Below are 23,752 nucleotides of genomic sequence, written 5' to 3' on the forward strand. Positions count from 1 at the left end.
TCACATAAGGAGCCGAGTGACCTGGCCCTGCTGACCCCGCACCCAGATCACCCGCTGTTCCCGGGCCTGGGAGGGGGCTGTCACCTGGACCCCCGGCAGCTGCCACCCCCATGGGCACGGGGTCACCAGGCGGCCTCGGGCCCTGGCTCCAGGGTGGGAAAGGGGACGTCTCACCCTCGGGTGAGCGGGGCTGGGTGAACCCATGTCATCTTCCCTGTCTGCCTTCTCTCCAGCCCCGTCTGCCAGGGACCCACACCCAGAGCTCTCAGGGGCGAACCTTCACCTCATGGCGGGGACTGTGGCCTCAGGGTGAGGTCCAGGCCCTCTGCCCTGCGGTCCTGGCAAGAAGGCAGCAGAGTCAGTGGAGCCCCAGCTTCCCTCCTCCTCTCAGGGGTCCTCACAAGGGAGCCCAAGGCCTGGAAGGGGCCGGGGAGCCCTGTGGGGGGAGGGGCCGGGGAGCCCTGGGGGGGGAGGGGCCGGGGAGCCCTGTGCGGGGAGCAGGCTGCTGATGAACCCCTGGGCTCAGCCCCCTACACCCGTGTGGCACGCCCTCAACCCGGGCCTGTGATCGGGAATGGAACTGTGAGCTCTTGGCTTGTAGGTGGGTTCACACTCAGCCCCTGACACACGGGCTGGGCCCTGCAGTCCTTTTGCTCTCAGTGCCGCCCCCTCTGTGGCTGGGGCCTCCCGTGGCTCCCGGCTCCCAGCTGAGTCCTGACTGGTGGTGATGCTGACCAGTGTCTGACCCTGCAGAGCTACCCTGAGGGTGAGAATGAGGGCGGAGGTCACCTGCCCTTTCCACCGCCCCCTTCAGAGCAGTGATGAGAGCATAGGGACCTAAAAAATAGCAAAAAATACAATAACATCCGCCCAGAAGCTGATGCACCCCGAGGGGGTTGGTCGGAGGCCACGGCAGGAAGAGCTGCAGTCGGGCCTGTGGGCTGAGCCCCTCCCGGACCTGAGACGCTCCTGCTGGCCCAGAGCCCAGGCCCCTGAGGACTTGGCCCCTTTCCTGTGGCTGCAGAAGAAGGACTTCTTCCCACCTCTCCCGCCCTGCCAGGCCCAGTCCAGCCACGTGCAAACCCTTAGGGCCATTTCCTGGTTTCCTCCCCAAACCCAGCAGCGCCCCACCCCCCACCGCGGGCAGTTTCGTTTCTGCTTGGGTCCCGCCCAGGACTTGGGAAGGAGCTTTTGTTAGCTTAGGTGGCTCAGGAGGTGGCGTAGGAAATAAAGAGGGTCGAGTCTATCAGAAAAGGAAGGGTTTTATTCTGCGTCCCCAGGCGACCCAGGATCCCCAAAGAGAGGGCTCCTGGATTCACGGCAACAGGGAGGGGGGCGCCTTTTCTATACTGCAGTTGGGTGAAGGGCAGGGACGTGAACTGAGGAAGTTTCCGCCACAGGGGTCGGCAGGGCATTCAGGAAGGAGTCAGTATCTGTGTGGGGGTCGCTGTGGATTCAGGAAGAAGCCGGTGTCTGTGTCTGGCCCGCTGATCTGTTAGAAATTCCAGGGAGGGGCCGTTATCTCATCACAGGTCTGCAGGTATCTGATCCTGGGCTTGCTCTGATCTAACAGCTTTTCCAAGCAACTCCTTCCAGCCAGCGTGTGGCCTCAGTGTTTGCCCAGGTACTGGGGAGGGTGCGGGCGGGTCTCGCAGGGGGGGTGATGACACCTGGTGTGTGGACAGGAGGGGGTGCGGTGGGGGGCCCGGGCGGCAGGCAGGGGTGTGTTTCAGACACCAGGGGAGTGATGGCAAACCTATGACACGCGTGTCAGAGGTGACACAAGAACTCATTTTTTGAGGTTGATTTTTCTTTGTTAAATGGCATTTAAATATATAAAATAAATGTCAAAATATAAGTCTTTGTTTTCCTATGGTTGCAAATATCAAAAATTTTCTATATGTGACACTGCACCAGAGTTAAGTTAGGGTTTTTCAAAATGCTGGCACACCAAGCTCAAAAGGTTCGCCATCACTGCACCAGGGCCTCTGGTCCCTGTCCCTCCAGGCCCCTGGCCCCCAGCCCTTCTCCGAGGCCGCTTTCGCTTCCACCAAAGTCCAAGCTGATCCAACCTCAGGAGATCCGGGTGTGAGGGGGGGGGAGTGGAGTCCGGGACAGGCCCCCGGGGCCCCTGGAGGGCAGGTCCTATCCTGGGGACACAGCCCAGCCACAGGGCACCTGAGTGTGTCCCCGGGAAATCACCCGCCCAGGAAGGGACTCTGAGCAGAAACTCTCTGTGGCTCCGGAGGCTGCCCTGGCTCTAGAGGAAGTGTGGTTCAGTGGTCTCAGGGATTCCTGGTTGTGCTCCCTCCATTGTCAGGTCCCAGGAAGGTCGATCTGCCACCTGCCCCGCCTCCCTCCGCTCCCAGGAGGGCAGGCCTGGCTCCCCAGGAGCTGCAGCCCCGGGCCAGGGTCCCAGGGTCCCTCCTTGGCTCTCTGGTTCCTGGGTCCTCCCTGGAGGATCCTGGGGTCTTGTCTCCCCATTTGCTCCCCCTCCCCTTGTCCCCCAGGGTTGCAGGTGCCTGGAACTTCTCCTGGGAGACAGTCCTGGCTGGAGGAGAGAGGTCACCTGACTGCGCCTCCACGACCCGCCCCTCTGTCCAGCCCAGCCTGTCCTTTATTTAAAAAAATGTTTGTATTGACTTCAGAGAGGAAGGGAGAGGGAGAGAGAGGAAGATTGATGATGTTTCTCCTGCACGCCCCCCACTGGGGATCGAGCCTCTAAGCCAGGCATGTGCGCTGACCGGGAATGGAACCCTGACCTCCTGGTCCAAAGGCTGATGTTAAACCACTGAGCCAGCCGGCCGGGCGCCTCTCAGGTGAGGGAGGCTGGAGGGACTCACTGGGTCTCAGGTGCCGTGTTGACCTCGGGTTCATCCTGGTGGGTTTCCCTGGAGGAGATGTTTTTCTATTGTTTCTTCCAGAGAGAGAGAGAGAGAGAGAGAGAGAGAGAGAGAGAGAGAGAGACCTCTGGAATGGAACCTGGGACACGTCAGTGCGTAGTGGATGCTCTAACTGCTGAGCCCGCTTTCCAGCCTCTGTTCTCTGTGGGGGGCAGTTGGGGAGAAAGGCTGGGGGTGCAGAGGCTCAGCTGGTCCACAGTCTCTGCTTCAATGGAATCTTCCTGATCCACCCCGTTCCTTAAGTTGCAAAGAAACGGCCCTGGAACCAGTTATTCCGATTATTCCTCATGTTCCTCAGGTGGGAGAGTCCCCCGGACCCTCACTGGGTCCCTGGGGCATCCCGCCTCGCTCTCGCCCTGCCTGTGTCTGGGCTCCAACACCAGCTTCCCCCTGATGGATGGTCTCTACTGGGGCTTCCTGCAGCCCCGGTGGCCATGAATCAATGGAAATGTGACCAGTCCTACCCAGTGTGGCTCAGTGGAGAGAGCATTGGCCTGTGGACTGAAGGGTCCTGGGTTCGAATGCGGTCAAGGGCACGTACCTGGGTTGCGGGTTCCATCTCTGGCCCTGGTCGGAGTGCATGTGGGAGGCAGCCCATGGGTGTGTGTCTCCCTCTGTCTCCCCCCTCCCCACCGCTCTCTCTAAAAATCAATGGAAAAACATCCTCAGTGAGGCTACATCTGCATGTTAAATTATGTTTCATTTTAGTGAATGGAATTGGGGTCCCCACCCGAGTCCACAGCACAGCTGCACTCTCTGCAGCGTCCACATTCCAGACCTTTCTTCCCTCCAGATAAGACCTCCAGGCCCGTGGGGCCTGGCAGCCGGGCGCCCACAGGAAGCCGGGGTGGGTGTGCAGCCACCGCTGTGGGAGCCTCTGGGTCAGGCATTGCAGCTTCCGGCAGAGGCATGGCGTCGGCCTCCACCAGCAAGAAGATGCGGGAGGAGGCCACCTGCTCCATCTGCCTGCACCTGATGGCCGAGCCTGTGAGCATCAGCTGCGGCCACAGCTACTGCCAGGCCTGTCTCCTGGGCTTCATGGGCCTGAGCTCCTCCTCCTCTCGGAGCCAGCAGAGCACCTTCTCCTTCCCTGGGAGCCAGCAGAGCACCTTCTCCTCCCCTCGCAGCCAGCAGAGCACCTTCTCCTTCCCTGGGAGCCAGCAGAGCCCCTTCTCCTTCCCTGGGAGCCAGCAGAGCACCTTCTCCTTCCCTGGGAGCCAGCAGAGCACCTTCTCCTCCCCTCGCAGCCAGCAGAGCACCTTCTCCTTCCTTGGGAGCCAGCAGAGCACCTTCTCCTTCCCTGGGAGCCAGCAGAGCCCCTTCTCCTTCCCTGGGAGCCAGCAGAGCACCTTCATCCCTGGGAGCCAGCAGAGCACCTTCATCCCTGGGAGTCAGCAGAGCACCTTCTGCTTCCCTCAGAGCCAGCAGGACACGCAGACCTTCTCCTGCCCCCAGTGCCGGGCTCCCTTCCAGAGAGGCAGCCTGCGGCCCAACAAGCAGCTGGGCAGCCTCATTGCCACCCTCCGGGAGCAGGAGCAGCAGCAGGAGCGGGAGCAGGAGCTGTCCTGCCAGGAGCATGGGGAGCGGCTGCACCTCTTCTGCGAAGATGAGGGCCAGCTCATCTGCTGGCGCTGCGAGCGCGATGGGCGGCACAAGGGCCACAACACGGTGCTCGTGGAGGATGTGGGCCCCGGCTACAGAGTGAGTGCCCCCTCCTGTGCCCAGAGACCCCCATCACCAGCCGGGAGCTCAAGGTTGGGACCCTGAATTCTAGCTTTCCTCATGTCCTTATTCTAGCGGGGAGGTGGCGGCGGGGGTGAAGGCCTGGAGGGGTGGGAAGGTTGAGGGTGGGTCCTCCCTGAATCAAGCCCTGGCTGTCCAGCCCCTCCTTCCCTGGACGATCAGACTTCATCCAGGTCCCGGCTGCGTGATGAACTGGTCCCAGCTCCAGCGACTCATGCGCTCAAATGCACACATGCGTGGTGTGTTGTTTTGTTTGATAATCCTCACCTGAGGCTATTTTTCCATTGATTTTTAGAGACAGTGGAAGGGCGGGGAAGAGAGAGAACATTGATCTGAGAGAGACACGGATTGGTTGCCTCCTGCAGGTTCTGCGACCGGGGCCGGGAAACGGCAGCTGAGGTTCATGCCTTGGACCAGAATCAACCCAATACCGTTCAGTCCGAAGGCTGAGGCTCTAGTCTAGCCTCTGAGCCTAACCAGCCAGGGCCGCACCTGCACGTTTAGTTGCCTCTCGGGTCAATGTAATGAGACCGCGCCGTTTGCAGGGGCGCGTGTGGGAGTGAAAGCACAGGAACCAGGAGCCACCTCGTGGGCGGCCTCCCGTCCAGTAGGGAAGACGCACCAGCGGAAGGACTGCCCGGCCTCCATGGCCTGGGGGGTGGGAAGGGGGACCCAGGTGCGGGTGGTCTCGGGGAGCCCCCCCAGAGGTGAGTCCTGAAGGAGCCTAAACACTAACCATGTGGCCTGGCCAGCGTGGCTCAGGTTGAGCGTCAACCTACGAACCAGGAGGTCACGGTTGAATTCTTGGTTGGGCACACGTCCAGGTTGTGGCTAGCTCCCTAGTAGAGGGTGATCAGGAGGCAGCTGATCCATGATTCTCTCTCATCAATGATGTTTCTCTCTCTCCCTCTGAAAATAATTACAATATATGCATACTAGAGGCCCAGTGCACGAAATCTGTGCATTGGGGACAGGGTTTCCCTCAGCCCAGCCTGCATCCTCTCCAATCTGGGAACCCTTGAGGGATGCCCGACTGCTCCAGGGATGGGGCCTAAATGGGCAGTCAGGCATTCCTCTCACAATCTCGCCTGCCTGCCGGCCTGATCACCCCCTAACCACTCCCCTGCCAGCCAGATTGATGCCTACGTGTTCCCCTGCTAGCCCATTCACCCCTAACTGCCCTCCCCTGCTGGCCCAATCGCCTGCAACTGCCCTCCCCTGCTGGCCTGGTCCCCCACAACTGCCCTCCTCTGCAGGCCATCTTGTGTGTTGGAGTGATGGTCAATTTGCATACTGGTTGTGATTAATTAGTATATCTGGTCACAACTAATTAGCATGTCCAGTCGTGACTGTGAGGGCATTGTGACCAATTTGCATATTACCCTTTTATTAGTATAGATTTTTAAAAATAAAAAATATTAACGGTATGTAGGAGTGCTGAGCAAAAAGAGGGCTCTCCTGTGAGAGGGCCCCTGGCAAACACACAGCCAGGGGGCAGAGGCGTGTAGGGAAAGACAGGTGTCGCCGAGCCTTCCATCAGCTCAGTCGAGGTCCCCACACAGGCTATCCTGGCCATTAGCCGAGAGGAGGGTCAGGGTGACAGGGACAGAGAGAGCCCCGGGCCCTGACATCCAGGTTCTTCCCGTCAGAGGGAGAAGGGAGATGTGGTCAGCAAGGGTCACTCCATTTCTTCTTCCAGGAAAAGCTCCAGGAAGCGGTGAGGAAACTGAGGAAACTGGAAGAGGAATGCACGAACCAGAAAGCATTCACGGTGAAGCAGATGGCCCAGTGGAAGGTGAGAATGGGGGGCTCTCGCCTTGGCCACTGGAGGGCACCCCCCTGGGCTCAGGAGCAATCCCCACCCAGATGGGCGTGTGCAGGAGGCAACAGTCCATGTCTCTCTCACATTGACGTTCCTCTCTCTCTCCCCACCCTCCCTCCCTGCCACTCCCCTCTCTCTAACAATCAATGGAAAGAATATCCTGGACTGAGGATTAAGGACAACAACAGAAAAAGAACAGGGATTTCTTGGTGTCATGCTCTGTCTGTCCTGGCGCTTAGGCGTAGGGTCTGATGAGGCGAAGCACAGTGATGGTGTCACTGAACCAGAGCAGCAGGTGGAACCCCGAGAAGAAGTCATTGCCCTCCTTGTCCACATCGATGAGAACTCATCCCCTCCCCACCTCCTTCCAGCAGGAAATGGCCAGGAGGCCAGTGCCTGTCGGAGCTGCAGAATCACATGCCTGTTTCCCGAGAGCCGTCCCCACTGGTTTTCCAACCTTCTTTACTTTATTTTATATTTGTATTTATGTCAGAGAGGAAGGGAGAGATAGAAACATCCAGGAAGAGAGAGAATCATGGATCGGCTGCCTCCTGCACGTCCCCCACTGGGGATGGAGCCCGCAACCCGGGCCTGTGTCCTGACCGGGAATCCAATGTGACCTCCTGGGTCACAGGTGGATGCTCAACCACTGAGCCCCGCCGGGCGGACTGAGTGTCCTCTCTTGACTGTAGGAGAAGGTAGAGGCTCAGAGACAGAAAATCCAGGCGGAATTCCAGAACCTGCGCAGCTTCCTGAGGGAGGAGGAGAGGTCGTACCTGTGGAGACTGGAGAGTGAGGAACAGCGCACTCTGCAGAGACTGAGGGACAGTGAGGCCGACCTGGGCCAGCAGAGCCGCAAGCTCCAGAGCCACATCCGGGAGCTGGAGGAGCGATGCCAGGGCTCCGCCCAGAAGCTGCTGCAGGTGAGGCTGTGCCCTGGGAGGACGCCACGGGGGCGGGTCCTGAGCTCCTCTGGGGGGTCTGGGGGGAGGTGGTGGTGGGAACAGAGGACTGCCTGCCTGTCTCTGCGGTGGCACATCAGTGTGGGGGAGTCAAAGGGAGATTTCTTTTATTCTTATTTAGTCATTTTGTTAATCCTCATTCCAGGATATTGTTCCTTTGGTTTTAGAGAGAGTGGAAGGGAGAGGGAGAGACAGAGAGAGAAATGTCGATGGGAGAGGGACACATTGATTGGTTGCCTCCCACAGGTGCCCCAGCTCCAGGCCTGAGATCAAGCCTGCAACCAAGGCGTGTGCCCTTGACCTGAATTGAACTTGGGAGCCTTCAGTCCACAGGCCGACGCTCTATCCACTGAGCTAAACCAGCTAGGGCATAAAGGCATATTTCTTTTATTTTTATTTCTTATCATTTTTTAACGTGTTTTTTAAAAATTTGATTTGAGAGAGGAATGGAGAGGGAGAGAGAGAGAGAAACATTAATGATGAGAGAGAATCATTGATCAGGCCTGCAACCTGGACATGTGCCCTGACAGGGAATCATACCCTGACTTCCTGGTTTATAGGTTGATGCTCAAGCACTGAGCCACACCAACTGGGCTAAGCCTATTCCTTTTAGAATATTGAACAGATAAAATCTACAAGGTGGCTTCCACTGGTCTCCAGCGTTCTATGTATAAATTAGAAAATTATGATTTGGCTCAAAAATCCAGTGTTGCTAAGTGGATAGAGCATCAGCCTGAGGCCCGAAGGGTGCAGGGTTCTATTCTGGTCAAGGGCACGTACCTTGGTTGCAGGCTCCTCCCTGGTCCAGGCCATGGTCAGGGCTTGTGCAGGAGGCAACCAGTCAATGTGTTTCTCTCACATCAATTTTTCTCTCTGTCTCTCCCTCCCCCTCCCACTTTCCCTAAAAATCAATGGGAAATTATCCTCGGATGAGGATCAAGAAAAATGAAATCCCCTGCAGGTAGAGGGGGTGGGTTCCTCGGCCGAACAGGCTCAGGGGATGGCTTCCGCTCCCACGTGCCTGTGTCCAGGGCACAGGATCCTGAAGGTGAGGCGATGGCGGGGACCAGGTGGGCCGCCCCATGAGTGATGGGTGAGCCTGGCCTGTGGGCTCTCCTTCTGTTTATGGTAAATCATCGAATGACAGACAAGAGGCCTTAATGAGCCAATTAACTAGGAGTCGTTTATTGCGTGGGGCCCAGAGGGAGGTGTCTCTTTCCTAATCTCTGAGCAACTCATACAGGAAGTTTCCCGTCTTTATACCTTTTGAGCCTCTTTGTTTGCAGATATTACAAAGGGCTCTCTGTGAGTTAATGTTACAGACAGTTGTAACCTTGAATACATAATGAGTTTGTACACGGCACAATTATTATAAGGATTAATCTATTTTAGTCTATTACATTGGATGGTAGCTTGCAAGGTCAGACAGTTAAGTTGATCTTTTTCTATTATTTGAACTAAAAACAAGTTGTCTTACAGAATAACAGACTGTCTTAAAGTGACTGAGTTTATAATGACAGAGCTTACAGAACAAGGGATTATCTCACTGCAGCAGAGAATTTTAACAGCAGTTTTCTATACGAGATGGAGGTTACTATGCTTCACTTCCAGCCTCAGGAAGGTGAACCTCCCCGGCCGCTGCTGGTCCCAGGTCCGGCGGGTGGAACTGGAGGGTGCCCCTCAGGGTGACCATGTCTCATGGCTGCTACGCCCCCTGGGTCACTGTGGCCGCCACCTCAGGGCCCAGTCTGGGCGCCGTGCACCCACCCACCCCTGAGGCTTTGTGACAGGGGGCCTCTGGCAGGTGTGCTCTGAGGGAGGTGAGGCCAGAGGGAGCGTGGGGGGCTCCCCACTCTTCTAAGCAGCCCCAGGCTCCCCAGCACCTCAGCAAGGAGGGCTCCAGGCTTGGAGGCTGAGAGGTGTCCTGCTGTGCTGACTGTCCAAACCCAAGGCCGGGCCTGCCCTGTGCCTCTGGGAGGGAGCAGCACCCCATCAGCATGGTGTTCCCACACTCACCTGTGCCTTTGTTTCCCGCAGGACGTGAAGGGCGCCCTGAGCAGGTGAGTGCTGAAGGAAGGACGAGGGGGAATGGGGTGCAGAATCGCGGGGTGCCCCGGTGAGCATTTCTGGCCTCTGCTCCCCCAGGAGCCAGGCTGTGCGGCTGGAGACGCCGGAGGCCCTGGTCTTGGAGATTGAGACCGAGTGCGAGGTCCCCGAGCTCTACTTTGACCTGAGGAAACATTTGAGGAGCCATCAAGGTACGTGAGGCCGTTGCTAAGCCCCCAGGGGACCAAGCTCAGTGCAACCTCCACCCCACGGGTCACGGGGACAAATGGGAGCGCTTCTACTTTATGGTCACAGCCCTGTGCTCCCCTCGCTGGTCCGAAACAACGCTCAGACTCCAGAGCACAGGCTGGTCTTCTCTCAAAGAAACTGTGTTGGCAGTGGGATTCGCCTCCAACCTTGACCCCCGAAAGCCACCCAGGGCCGCGGGGTGTGTGGGCACGGCCTACAGGAGCCCTTTGTGTGTCCACAAGGGAGGATCCTGGGAAGAAACTTGCAGCTGCTCCTTTACCACCCTCTGAAGGGACATTCTTGAAACAAACGAGATCCCAGCAGAACTGGGAGTCAGAGTCTCTGGTGGTCGTCGCTCCCCTGTGAATGCCCACGCTGTGTGCCCGCGCCCTGAATTCTACCCCTGAGGTTCTTCTAATTACCAGGACCCTGGAGGATGAGCTCCCTCTGTCCGTATTCGTTTGGGATTTCTTGGACCATCTGACAGAGCAGCCTGGCAGTTGTGAAACTGACATGGAGCAGTTTGCAGAGACCCTGAGTGGCCGGGTCACCACGGACGAGGCTTTGGAAGAACTGGTGGACCTCATCTATCAACAGGCCACGTCCGAGCGCAAGCTCCGCAGCGGGGGAGCTCGCCTGTGTGGTTACCTGTCCCGTCACCTGACCATTCGCTCACAGAGGGGCAGCTTCTACGATGTGCTCCTTCAAAGATGTCAGGCTGATTATGAGCCTAGAGATCAAGCTGCCAAGGGGGATGAAGCAGCTCGGAAACGATTCCATGAGTTGGTGCTCTTTATGGGAGAATTTTATCTTCCGCTGGAAATCGAAGGGGCACATGGACAGGCTCAAACAGAATTTCTCCGGGGGTTGTTGGATGCCCTGCTTTCTCACCCTGTGGACGATAACCTAATTTGTGCAGTAAAATTCCTGAAGTTGACAGGACCTGCCTTGGAAGATGCCTGGAAGGGAAAGGGAAGGACGGACATGGACGAGGTTATCCAGAGGATTGGAAACGTCGCCCTGGACGCGCCCTGCAGTGTAGACATGAGGCACATGCTCTTGACGCTTGTAGAGCTCCGGTCAAGTGACTGGGGGAGAGGCCCTGTCACCTCAGCATCCGAGAGAAGCAGCACCTGAGAATGATCCCAACTGTTTTGTGACGGAACCGCCATTGGGTCCAGCGGATGGTGCTCCTCTCCCTGCAGCTGATCCCGACGACCAGGATTCAATCAGGAGTGACCTGAGGGCGGGAGGGGAGGGGGGAGGGGGGAGGACGTATGTGATACTTTCAACGATAACAATTTATTAAAAACTAAAAAGAGTGACTTGAAGAGAAGACTCTTTTTCCAGATTGTGAAGAAAATGGAGCAGATGTGTCCTGGTGGTAACTGTACTTGGATGATATTGACGATGAGGTGGACCCAGAAGCTTATGCAGAGTTTTGTTTGGAACCACAGCGTCAGCAGAAGCCGTCGGGTTAAATGTCCACGGGTCATAATGAGAAAGCCGTGCAGGTGATGGTGGGAACCGGACGCAGGAAACCTGTCACACTTGTTCCCGATGGAGGACGCAGAGAGATGTTACCAATGTCCGCACCTTCAGTCGTGTGTGACACTCCCTGCCACAATAAACTCTATTCCCTAGAACTTAAAGAATAAAATAAAATAAAATAAACTGTGTTGCCCTAGCGGTTGCCCGACCCCCCCTCCCCCCCCTCCCCGCAGGAGGTTGGGGTTTGATTCCAAGTCAGGGCACAGAGCTGGGTTGTGGGCTCTATCCCGTGTGGGGCATGCTGGAGGTAGCTGATCCATGATTCCCATCATGGATGTTTCTATCTCTCTCCCTCTCCCTTCCTCTCTGAAGTCAATAAAAATATATTTTAAAATAATAATAAAAATCAATCAATGGAAAAATATCCTTGGATGAGGGTTGAAAAACAAACAAGCAAATAAAACCCCTGCATAAAAATAAATACATAATAAAACATAATAAAAGAAAGGGAACTGTTCTCAGCAAGCAAAAACCAAATCTTTGTTTTCCTCCCTCCCTTGCAGTCGGCGTGACTCTGGATCCAGAAACAGCGCATCCGGAACTAATTCTGTCCCAGGATCAGAGACAAGTGACGCGGGGCCCCCAGCGCGAGGCGGCCCTCTCTCCCCAGAGGTTCATGGCCTCGCCCTGCATCCTGGGCCGGCAGAGCTTCGCGTCCGGGCGGCGGTACTTCGAGGTGGACGTGGGCGAGGGCACGGGCTGGGACGTGGGCGTCTGCCTGGAGAGCGTGCAGCGGCTCGGGGGGACCACGCAGAGGCCCGAGACCGGCTTCTGGGCCCTGCGGCTGTGCGCCCAGGACGGCTATGTGGCGCTGACCTGGCCGCGCACGCCCCTGCGCCTGCAGGAGCGGCCCCTGCTCGTCGGGGTTCTCCTGGACTGCGAGGTCGGGCTTGTGTCCTTCTACAGCGGGACCTCGGGCTCCCACATGTTCACCTTCCCCAGGGCCTCCTTCCCGGACGTCCTGCGGCCCTATCTCCAGGTTTACCCGTATTCCCCCCTGTTCCTGCCCAGCCTGGACGAGTGAGGAGAGCAGCAGCCGCCTGTGGCTGAACCAGGAGAGAATGAGTGTGAAGGCCGAGGGCAGGATTCGGGCCTGTGTTCTCCATGCTGTTTCCCTGCCCCAGAGCAGTGCTGGGCTGGGAGTGGGTCCTGGATACATCTGCGGGGGGCGGCGGGGGGTGGGGGGAGAGTGGGGGGATGGACATACAGAGATAAAGCTGGGCTGGGTGGCTCAGTGGTTGAGTGTCCTCCTACGAACCAGGTCACGGTTCTATTCCCGCCCGGGTTACGGGCTCGATCCCCAGTTGGGCTGTGCAGGAGGCAGCCAATCCGTGATTTTTTTTTCTTGTTGATGTTTCTGTCTCCCTCTCCCTTCCTCTCTGAAATCAATAAAATATATATAAAAAAAAGACTAAAAATACCACAGGGGTCAGTCTGACCCTCGGCCTCTCCATCCCCCTTCTCAGGATTCAGAGCTTTGACTCCCAGATGTCCTGGGGTGACTGGTGGGGTGACCGAGGTCAGGAGGCCCAAGTCCGCCCCAGTGTGTTTGACATGGTTTGAGCTTGGCGGCCGGGTGGGGTGGCGTGGGGCGGGATTTGCAGAAAAGAACAGAAAAACCAAACTAACGGTGAGTCTTTTAGCCACTGACCCGTTGATTAATAATCTGAGCCACACCCGGCCTGCGCAGCTCAGTGGTTGAGTGTTGACCTATGAACTAGGGTCTCATGGTTCCATTCCCACCAAGGGCGCATGCCCGGTTGGCACGTTCCTCCCTGGTTGGGGCCCGTGCAGGAGGCAACCAATAGATATGCTTTTCTCACATCAATAATTCTGTCTTTCTATCTTTCACTCTCTCTGAAAATCAATGGAAAGCTCTGGTGAGAGGGAAGAAGGAAGGGAGGGAGGGAGAGAGGAAATGCTGAACTCCTGGAGGCAGGAAAGCCGCACAACGCCAGGCAAGCTCTGTGCTCAGGGTGTGGACCGCAAGGCGACCCCATAAGGAGGTTGAATTGCTGACAAGCAATAAATGAGAATGATCCTGTCGGAAGGAACATGGCTGGCGCGTTGAGGAACAAATTGGCCTGCTTCCGTGGTTCTCGGGCTGTCAGGGGCGGGGGAAGGATCCCGAGATATTGCCGAGATCCACACTGTCCCTGCCCAGCTCCAAAGCAAGGAGCCATCGCTCTACATGGGCGCTGGGGTGCCCCGCTTAAGGCCTGAGAGCCCTCCCTCCCTCCCTTCCTTCAACCTGAACATTAAAGACAGTTCTGCCTCATGGGGTTGCCAGGACCCCGATGGGACTGCACATGCAAAGATACGGCATTCACTCGCGTCACGTCATGTGTGCCCGATGGCTTCCCACATGGGGAAATGGGGAGCCACCCCTGAAACCCAGGCTCTAGGGTGCTTTTCAATCCAGCGTTTTCTAAAGGCAAATATTGAGGGTCACCGGTGAAGACGACTGGTTAGTGTGTGTGCCAGCCACGCCGGGTGTCCTTAATCTGGTTGATTTAGTTCTCGACGGCGTCTAGTCTGGAGAACTTTCCTAGTTTCAGTTGGGCGACCGACCCAGGTGAGGGCCCAAGATTCCACAGAACATCGCACGGTTGTGTGTCACACCGCTGTTCTTTTTAAAGCAAAAGGCAGAAACGAAACATGGTGTAACATTGCATTGTTTGTAATGAAAACATTTAATATTCAAAAGTACATATATTTAACGACTTGTGATATATAATACATATAAGTGGAAACTACATCATAGACAAAGAAAATATAGAAAAAAAACTCTATTAGAAAACTATCACACAGGAGATAAATATAAGGTTAATTTTCTATTATATGTAAGAAAACCAATGGGACAAGAGAAAGACAGACTGACTTCCCAGCCAATGAGCAAGCCATGTAAGTGCAGATTCCAGTGGCCAATAACTAAAGAAAGGGAGTGACGGTGTGAAATAGTTCTACACGCTGTGGACTTGCAGAGTTAAGGAGACCTCCCGTCAGGGCTGGCGGGAGAGGAGAGCTATTTTCAGGATATGTCAGCAGCAACCAACTGAAAATTAAAACGCACTCTCCACTGCCAATGTCCGCACTAGAACTCTCTTGTCTACGCACCATGGCCAGGAGTGGCAAATGGGAACGTCAATCCTTATCAACGGGCTATCATCGCTACCCCACGTGGAGGACACTTTTTAAAAGATGACTTCAAAGGACTTTCTCAAGGTTTTGTTAAGAGAAAAGGCAGCCCGGCTGGTGTGGCTCAGTGGTTGAGCGTCCACCTAGGAACCAGGAGGTCCTAGTTTGTTTCCCGGTCAGGACACATGCCCGGGTTGTGGACTCCATCCCCAGTGTGGGGCGTGCAGGAGGCAGCGGATCCACGATCCTCTCTCATCATTGATGTTTCCATCTCTCTCTCCATCTTTGAAATCAATAAAAATATATTAAAAGCAAATGAATTGAGCTGCCTTAAGGAACAGTGAGGAAACCTGGCTCACCATATACTGATTGCTCTTGGATATGAAAAAGGGCAGTACACTCTGAACCCCAGAATTAAAATCCCTAAAGCTTAAAGGGCCAATTCTGCAACAGTGTCCCCACATGTGTGTTTAACGTGGCGCAGCGCACGCCGGCAGGTTGAAAACGGGTGAGAGGCAGGGGATTTCAAATGTGACCCGATCCGGCCAGTTGTTTCTCCAGAAGGAAACCCGGGGAAGGGCTTTGGGCTCCGGCTCTCTCGTCCCCTGGCAGCTGAGCCCCTTTCCTGACCACGGCTAGGAGCTACGGGGCAGCCAGCCAACCTGCCAGGGTCAGAGGTCGGCGTGCAGTGCGGGTGCGAGGCCCACCTGCTGGACACACAGGTGACTCACGGCCACTTGGGACAGCTCACCTGCGGCAGATGTTGAGCCCTAGGTTTCACGGGACACCCCAAAAGCATTTCCCAACTTCAGAGAAGACCGCGTCAGCAATGCTGCCCCCCCCCCCCCTTTCACCTGAGGCCGCAGGGAAACCCTGCCGGTTAAAGGGAGCCCGCCCAGCCTGGGCCCGGAATCTTCTTTCTTTTAAAATGTTTTGGTTGATTTGGTGACTGACCATAGTTTGGGGTGTGGGTCTAATAAAAAACTCAGGTGAACACACAGAGCTAGTGTTTCCCAAGTCCTGTTGCGGGTAAGTCACCACGAACCCCCAAACGTCCCCATAACTTTGGGCTCCGACTGAGAATTTCCTGGGGCTCCCGAGGCTGCATCTGCAGGGGGGCCGAGATCTCACTGAGCCAGAGGCCCGCGCACTCCCAAGCTCTTTCCAGCAGCAGGTAGGTGGCTCTTAAAAGAGCCGTTGGGTTATAGGAACAGGGTTCCAACCGGACCTACTTCTTCTTGGGGGCCGCCTTCTTGGCCTTGGGCTTGGTCACCTTGGCCTTGGCCGCTTTGGGCTTCACGGCCTTGGCCTTGGCCGGGCTCTTGGCCACCTTCTTGGGGCTCTTGGCCTTTTTGGCCGCCGCCGGCTTCTTCACCTTCTTCGGATTCGGAGTCTTGACCGCTTTCTTGGCCGCGGCGCCCGCGGGCTTCTTGGGTTTCTTAGAAGCGCCCGTCGTCTTGGGCTTGGCCGCCACCTTCGCGGCGCTGGGCTTGGCCTCCCCGGAGGCCGCCTTCTTGTTGAGCTTGAAGGAGCCCGAGGCGCCGGTGCCCTTGGTCTGCAGCAGGGTGCCCTTGCTCACCAGGCTCTTGAGGCCCAGCTTGATGCGGCTGTTGTTCTTATCCACGTCGTAGCCCGCGGCCGCCAGCGCCTTCTTGAGCGCGGCCAGCGACACGCCGCTGCGCTCCTTGGAGGCGGCGACCGCCTGGACCAGCAGCTCGGAGACCGAGGGCCCCGCGGGCTTCTTCCTGGCGGCCGCCGCCTTCGCCGGCTTCTTCGCCTTCTTGCCGGCCGCGGGCTTCTCGGGGGCGGTGGAGGCCGAAGGGGCCGGGGGTGCCGTCTCGGACATGGCGAGAGCAAAGAGCGACCGAGCCAACCGTAGGAACCGGAGAGGCTGGGACGCCACGGGCCGCGGCGCCGCGTATTTATACGGGCGGGCCGCGCTGTGATTGGTGCGCGCCGCCGGCTGCGCCCCCTGTCGGCTCCGAGAGGGGCCCCCGCCCCCGCAGCCTTGGGCCCCGGGTCCCGGCCGCGCGCCCCGGCTCCGGGACAGCACAGTCACCCCCGGGAGAGGGAAATACAGGACAGGGGAGGGCCGGGCTCTGCCGCCCCTTAAACGTCGCAGTGCTACTTCTTAAGGAAAAATAGGATTTTTTTTTGCGGGGCGGCGAGGACTTAGGGTGGGGACGGTTGCTAAGCGAGGAAGTCGCATCAGAACCTCAGGGCTTTCGCCTGAGTCTTCACGGGGAGGCTGTTAGGACGTTGCTCCCCGGCTGCAGTGAACGTGAGGGGCTGACATGCATGGCTGGGGAGGGAGGGGGAGCGCGGGCTGGGGGTCAGGTCTCGCCCGTGCCACTGCCTCTCCGCCAAACGCCGGAGGGCGACGTGACCTGTGTTTCGGTCCAAGGACAGTGGTAGACACAACAGGACGCGCTGGCACCCCCGCGAACACCCCAGCGGGGCGCGGGGAGACCTCATACGCCAGCGACTCCTGCGGCTCAATGCCTTTCCCCAAAGTCAAGTACCTTTCAGTGCTTGCAACGCACCCCAACTACGCGCTAACGTTTACGACCCGCGTTCGCTGTCAGCATAGCCATTCAGCAGATGCACAACCTCCGCACCCCGCTCCGAGGCATCAACCAATACCCGGGGGACTGCGCGGTTCCGCCACGCGCACCGTGGGGGGTGGGATTCCTGTGCGTTTGAAAGTGAAAAGACACACCCCGGGGGGGACAATTAGCGCCAACTTCCTGATCTTCTCTGAGACCCTAAAAGCGGTTGAATGTATTTACAATGCAAATGTGCGACGCTGCTGGCGGCGGGAAATCCAGGGCAGTGACGTCATGTTCCCGCTAGCTCGCGCGCGCGCTGCTGCGGTTCTCAAACCGGTCGTCTCCTCTGCTATCTTGGGTTTCGCCGTTTTCTCAGCAGCATAGGGATTTGTTCATCCACTAATGTCAGGGTCCCAAACACATTGCCTCCGTCTTCTTTACCACCGTTTCTACCTCCCACTTTCGGGAGAGTCTACCTTTTTAAAATACATCACATAATTTCTAAGAATCTCGAAGAGGACAGTTATAATGACACAGGTATAAATATTCCTCCAAGACGGAGTGTGTATTTTTGGAAAGATGTAAAGAAATCTAATTGGAGGTGATAATTCAAATGGTAATCAAAGGAAGCTTTTAAAATGGAAATACTAAACTAAGTCTTAGCCTAAGGAGCCTTTACCTATGCAAACGAGGGATGCTAGGATCTGCTTACCACGTGGCTGTTCGCCATAATGGACTCAGCTAATCAAAATACACTACAATCTGGTCTCCCTCGTCCTAGTGAAAAAAAGAGCCACGTTTGTATCTTTCAAGATTGAAAAAAAATTAAGTAAAAGGTGAGGTCTTGAAATTGTTAAGTAGTTCTCCTTAGGGTCCAAGAGCCAATTATTGGGCCAGGGCGCTGTGTATCCAGTTTGGTGCTGGGCGTCACCGTTTTTTTGCACCGGGGAAAGAGTACTCTGGTTTTAGAAACATGAGTTTCAGAAAATCCAAGTGTAGGACACAGAACAAACACGTAACAAAAGGTGCCTGGTTACAGGGGCCATTTCTGTGAAAGCTGCTGTGATTTACTGTCTTGTAGGTTTAAAGAAGCCCTTCAGTCAATTAAAAGGTTACAGAAACTTGCCTGATCTCCGGCTGTGCACAGGAATGGCGGGAGTGGAAAGGGGCGGGGAGGAGGGAGCGGGGAGGAGACGGTGGCGGCGGCAATATTTCCTTCCCCAAGAACCAAATAGATACACAGAACTAAAAAGCTGTAGTACCATTGAGGCCAATGCTTCCACTTTTATGACAATATAATGCTCAAAGCTTTGAACTCAGATTATGAAAATCAGATGCGGTGAAGAACAAAAGTAAAAAAATATCAAACTGCACCGTTGTTGAAAAGCTCCAATATACCCCAATCAGAACCTGTTACGTCACATCTAAACATTTCCCTCACCCAATCGCCGGACACGACTTCCTATAAATAGCAGCAGTGATTCCAGGAGACATATTTGTTCCACAGTCTACTGCCTATTTTCTCGCTTTATTGATCATGGCGCGGACCAAGCAGACGGCGCGCAAGTCGACGGGCGGGAAGGCGCCCCGCAAGCAGCTGGCCACCAAGGCCGCCCGCAAGAGCGCGCCGGCCACGGGCGGCGTGAAGAAGCCGCACCGCTACCGGCCCGGCACCGTGGCCCTGCGCGAGATCCGCCGCTACCAGAAGTCCACGGAGCTGCTGATCCGCAAGCTGCCCTTCCAGCGCCTGGTGCGCGAGATCGCGCAGGACTTCAAGACCGACCTGCGCTTCCAGAGCTCGGCCGTCATGGCGCTGCAGGAGGCGTGCGAGGCCTACCTGGTGGGGCTGTTCGAGGACACCAACCTGTGCGCCATCCACGCCAAGCGCGTCACCATCATGCCCAAAGACATCCAGCTCGCGCGCCGCATCCGCGGGGAGCGGGCCTGATTCTCACGTCTTCCTCTCTCAAAGGCTCTTTTTAGAGCCACCCACCTTTTGCAGGAAAGGGCTGGAAACACTCCCTGCCCGCAGTGGATTAATACAAGTATTCATGTGCTCGGGAGTTAGGGTGTACACATTACTCCGAGTTTGCACCGTAGAAACAATACCTGCCCTTCCCAATGTTACTTTCAGTGCTATACTTAAGTCCTAAGATCCAAAGTTTGAGGGACGTGAAAGACTTGGCATTTCAAGGGTTAATGCGGCCCAAATCTCAAAAGCAGGCTTGTCATTTACTAGGAACGTCCATTTCTACCTGTGATCTTGTCAAAGATCTTGTCAAAATTTACTGTCAAATGACCTTTTTGCCTTCTCATGTTGACTTTCCTGCTTGAAATATCTTTTGGAACCTTAAGTTTCCTCAGGGTCCCTTAGAGTAACTGCAGATAAAGAACAATAATACTCTTTCAAGCTGGGCTCTGGCTCCCCCCGCCCTCGGGTTTGGAGGAGGGACCAATGGAGGGGCGGTGGCGTCACATTTCCCGCCAGCGCGCTGTCCAATCACTACATCGGCTGAGGGAGGGTTGGATGGGGGGGGGGGGTGGTGGCGGATTATATAAGAACCGGCTCTTTCCCTTCTCGCCAGTTGCTTCTGCTTTTCTACTTCCTTCACCATGTCCGGTCGCGGCAAAGGCGGGAAGGGCCTGGGCAAGGGCGGCGCCAAGCGCCACCGCAAGGTGCTGCGCGACAACATCCAGGGCATCACCAAGCCCGCCATCCGGCGCCTGGCGCGGCGCGGCGGCGTCAAGCGCATCTCCGGGCTCATCTACGAGGAGACGCGCGGGGTGCTCAAGGTCTTCCTGGAGAACGTGATCCGCGACGCCGTCACCTACACGGAGCACGCCAAGCGCAAGACGGTCACGGCCATGGACGTGGTCTACGCGCTCAAGCGCCAGGGCCGCACCCTCTACGGCTTCGGCGGCTGAGCCCGTCCTTCCATCCCGGCTCCCCCCAAAGGCCCTTTTCAGGGCCGCCCACTCCCTCTCGGAAGAGCTGCGCGCGCTGCCGTGCTCGTGTTCCTGTGGACACCTTTTCTCGTGTTTGATGGCGTGGGTTTAAGCTTTGGCAGGCCCTGCTGGCTCGACGGGGGCTCCTCCGGCGGTTTCTATGCAGGGACCCACGGTCGGCGGCGCCCTGGGCCCGTTGGGAGGGATTGGGGGCTTCCGGGGGTGGTCGGTAGGAAGAAGCAAGCGGGAGGGGCACGAATTTAAAGTTCTAGGGCACTTAGGTTGTCTTTCTGATAGGGACGCCAGCCCCTTGTACCCTGTGAAAGGATCCCGCAAAGACAAGCCTGGTTGGGGAGCAGCAGTTTGCAGTGACGCGGAACCCTAGAACCGTCGCTGGCCTAGTTCTTAGTCCATGAGTTAAACGTTTCTGCAAGTCGTGGATCTGCGAGGGTGCAGCCGACCCCACCCCCACCCAAGGGAGTCAGATCGATTAAAGTTAGATATTTCCAGCGAAACCTGGGCTATTCCAACTGGATTTGCCCTGGCGACGTCACGAAGGATTGACATGTGACTCTTGTCCTTCACCCAGGCTTCGGGCTCAGTGTCGTCACCCCCATTTTCCCCACAAACTGGGTGAACTCAGGTTTAAATATAACTAGGCCTTGCTTAGGTCCATTCTCACGCTGGCCCCCCCTTGAGCCCCAGGCTAAGCAGTTTGTAAATTCCATAGAATAGACGAAGGGGTCAGTGTCCTAACGCGGGTCCCTGACCTCTTCTGCCTCGTAGCATTTGGGCGGGAGCTCGCTCTGTCACAGGCTCTGCTCTTAACCTGCTGTGACTCCTAACTTTGTTTCCCCGGACACTCCCCCGCGCCCCCCCTTTTTTAAAAAAAAAAAAAAAATCATGGGCTGTTTAAACACAATATGGATGTCCTTAGGTTGGCACATCGGTTTTTAATAGTCTGCACCTTAGAACCTTATATGCATATTTGCATAACTCATGGACGCAGACAGCAGGGTGGCGAAGGCCTGGGGGCGGGGGGCGGGGTGGGTGGCTGGAGGAGGTCAATGGGGAGAAGGGGAAGACATATGTAATACTTTCAACAATATTCATTTAAAAAATAGAATGCGTCTTTGAAAATGTTCCTTACTATCCTTTTAAAATAAGTATATTTTTATTGATTTTCAGAGAGGGAGGAGAGATAGAAAAATCAATGACCAGAGAGAATCAGATCGGCTGCCTCCGGCACGCCCCCTACTGGGGATCGAACCCGCGACCCGGGCATGTGCCTTGACCGGGAATGGAACCCTAGACCCTTCAGTCCCCAGGCCGACGCTCTATCCACTGGGCGAACCAGCCAGGGCACCATCATTTGTTTTAATGGTCCATCACCCCTCCCCTGCCTGAGTGCAGTGAATGGATTCAGAATGAGGGCAACACTAGCTAGCCTTGAGTTACAAGGCTACACAGATGTCAGACTTAAATTTCCTTCATCTTGTTCATTTCAACCACAGAAGCGACACTCGGCACACAGACGGGTGCAGGATGACCTTTGTAGCAGCCCTTTTGGAGGAGGGTGGCCCTGAACGGGGGAGGGAGGGGAGAGCAGGGGCCGCAGGGCAGGGGCTGTGACTGGGGCGGAGCCGCTCTTTCCCAAACGCCAGGTGAGGCCTCGGGCTGGGAGTGAGACACCGAATTAGAGCCCCGCCGCCAGGTCTAGTGGAGGGTGATTCACACTCTGCTCCGCCCGGGGCTTGGGGAGGGCCCGCCTGCAAGTGAACGGAAAGGACCAGGCCCAGAGCCGCTTAAACCCAGCACCACCGGGTCGGGGAGGGGGCGCTCCAGGCCTGGGAGTGAAAGGTGAGTTCATCTTTCCCGACGTGGCCACCTCCCATCCCCCAGTCAGACCCGCTTCCACTTTCCTGCCTGTACCCGTTCCCTCCCCGAGAACGTAGGGCCGCCACTCGGGTCCCTACGCAGCCTGGATGAGGCGCCCCCATCGAGCCTGAAGCTCCCGCTAAAGGTTAAGGCCCCGCCGCCATCTAACACGAGAAACCGCGTCCACAGAAACACGAGCACCACAGCACACAGCTCTTCCGAGAGGGAGTGGGCGGCCCTGAAAAGGGCCTTTGGGGGGAGCCGGGGCGGGGGGACGGGCTCAGCCGCCGAAGCCATAGAGGGTGCGGCCCTGGCGCTTGAGCGCGTAGACCACGTCCATGGCCGTGACCGTCTTGCGCTTGGCGTGCTCCGTGTAGGTGACGGCGTCGCGGATCACGTTCTCCAGGAAGACCTTGAGCACCCCGCGCGTCTCCTCGTAGATGAGCCCGGAGATGCGCTTGACGCCGCCGCGCCGCGCCAGGCGCCGGATGGCGGGCTTGGTGATGCCCTGGATGTTGTCGCGCAGCACCTTGCGGTGGCGCTTGGCGCCGCCCTTGCCCAGGCCCTTCCCGCCTTTGCCGCGACCGGACATGGTGACGGAACAGAAGTCAGAGACGGTTCTTCCCGCGCTGGCGGCTGCAGCCTCTTAAATAACCAGGGGGCGGACCTGGTTTGAAACAGCCCGGAAAAGGCGGGAAACAGCCGAGTCCCCGCCCCTGCTTCTATCCTCAAGGAAACACGGAGTAAGGAGATTTTCTGTTTTTAGAAAATAAGAAATCCCGAACAGGAGGGTCTACCGTGGACGCGAACGAAATTAGCTCCTTTGTGGGTGTGTCCAGCCCATGGATATTTTTGGATCATTTCCAACATGGAAATAAAAGAAGCCCAAACCTCAAGAGACAAAGGAATTGGTAAATGGGTTGCCAAGCAACCCAGCCAGTCTTTGGGTCTGGAATTGGTGAAGAGCTGCTCTCACGCTGCTACTGGCCTGTCTGTTAAGCTGAGTTTCCTTGGCCGTCTCCACGCAAAGGACGCGCACTTGTCCGTAACTGAGACAGGCTCATGGAACAGGCTGTAAGCCGGGGCAAGCGGGACAGGGGAACCGAGACAGCGAAACGGCAGTGTGCAGCCACCTGGTGAACCCTGTCTCCCTAAACCAGGGACACTTAAGAGTAGTTTGCGCTTCTTCCCAGAAGGTAGAGAGCTTAAACCACCTACTCAGGGCGACAGAGCAGACATCCCATCAGCGACATTTGCCAACACGCCCAAGGACAGGTGACGTTAAGAGCATCAATCTCATTCTGGTGCGTGAGCACAAAGCTGATGGGGAGTCTCTAGAGATCCTCCCTAAGAACTTCCCTAAATGCCCAGCCTTTAAAACCTCTTCAAAACGAAGTGTGCGCTCTTTTTCCCAGGAGTATGTCCGTCCCCCCCCCAACTCCCCCCCCCCCCCATGAAGCATCTTCTAAGCTCTAAGGAACCCCGTGAGGCCCGCGACCAGGGCAGCAGCAGTTAGTCCCAGACAAAGCCGCTGAACTGCCCCGAAGGCCCCTTCCCCCTGACTTTTAGGGAGCCAAGCAGCGCAGCCTGGGCTCACGTCCCCAGCCCTTCCTTGTTTCTGGGTCCCAGCTGTAATACGCGTACGTCCTCTAAAGTTCACCCGGACTCCCCTTGTGAACTGTTTCCTGCACCAAGTCTCAAACCCACACCCTACCGGCTGCCCTAGGCAGACCTCTTCAGGGCCAGGCCCCCTTTCCGGTTACAGCTGATAGTTCTTTGACAATGAGTTCCTATCGCCCTACTTCTGTGTAAAATATTTATAATACAGGCAGCACAAAAGCACAAGGCAGGATTCCAGGGCATGTGCAGCCTAACCTGAGCATGGACAGTGCTTCCATTTAAACAAGTTGAGCTCATGCATTTAAACAATGGGGGTCCCGGAGGGAAAGAATGTGGATTCCAGGG

General features: G+C 56.6%; 4 protein-coding genes across 22 annotated transcripts in view; 2 read left to right on the plus strand and 2 right to left on the minus strand.

Moving 5' to 3' along the window:
* The window catches only part of LOC132220812 (E3 ubiquitin-protein ligase TRIM38-like), a 45,335-nt gene extending 32,661 nt beyond the window's left edge, over window positions 1-12,674 (plus strand). For 7 of the 19 annotated variants that reach the window (XM_059674437.1, XM_059674433.1, XM_059674430.1 and 4 more), the window contains 4 exons: window positions 7,161-7,391; window positions 9,468-9,490; window positions 9,576-9,688; window positions 11,780-12,670. In XM_059674437.1, coding sequence (XP_059530420.1) covers window positions 7,161-7,391; window positions 9,468-9,490; window positions 9,576-9,688; window positions 11,780-12,300 — 888 coding nt within the window. In that variant the 3' untranslated portion in view covers window positions 12,301-12,670. Of the gene's footprint in view, window positions 1-1,195; window positions 1,625-2,010; window positions 2,087-2,648; window positions 2,820-3,056; window positions 4,605-6,345; window positions 6,442-7,160; window positions 7,392-9,467; window positions 9,491-9,575; window positions 9,689-11,779 lie in introns of those variants that run through there. The other 12 variants (XM_059674439.1, XM_059674438.1, XM_059674423.1 and 9 more) reach the window with 11 other exon arrangements.
* Window positions 12,675-15,376: 2,702 nt separating this feature from the next.
* H1-1 (H1.1 linker histone, cluster member) lies at window positions 15,377-16,287 on the minus strand. Its single transcript, XM_059673258.1, has one exon. It carries the CDS (start codon window positions 16,258-16,260, stop codon window positions 15,643-15,645), a length of 618 nt encoding a protein of 205 aa, XP_059529241.1. The 5' UTR covers window positions 16,261-16,287; the 3' UTR covers window positions 15,377-15,642.
* Window positions 16,288-19,562: 3,275 nt separating this feature from the next.
* On the plus strand, window positions 19,563-19,915 carry LOC132220864 (histone H4). The gene has a single exon (XM_059674523.1). It carries the CDS (start codon window positions 19,577-19,579, stop codon window positions 19,886-19,888), a length of 312 nt encoding a protein of 103 aa, XP_059530506.1. The 5' UTR covers window positions 19,563-19,576; the 3' UTR covers window positions 19,889-19,915.
* Window positions 19,916-22,010: 2,095 nt separating this feature from the next.
* LOC132220865 (histone H4) lies at window positions 22,011-22,395 on the minus strand. Its single transcript, XM_059674524.1, has one exon. The coding sequence runs from the start codon at window positions 22,377-22,379 to the stop codon at window positions 22,068-22,070; it is 312 nt and encodes a 103-aa protein (XP_059530507.1). The 5' UTR covers window positions 22,380-22,395; the 3' UTR covers window positions 22,011-22,067.
* Between the last annotated feature and the right edge of the window lie 1,357 nt (window positions 22,396-23,752).

Source organism: Myotis daubentonii, chromosome 18, assembly GCF_963259705.1.
Source record: "Myotis daubentonii chromosome 18, mMyoDau2.1, whole genome shotgun sequence".
Classification (NCBI taxonomy): domain Eukaryota; kingdom Metazoa; phylum Chordata; class Mammalia; order Chiroptera; family Vespertilionidae; genus Myotis; species Myotis daubentonii.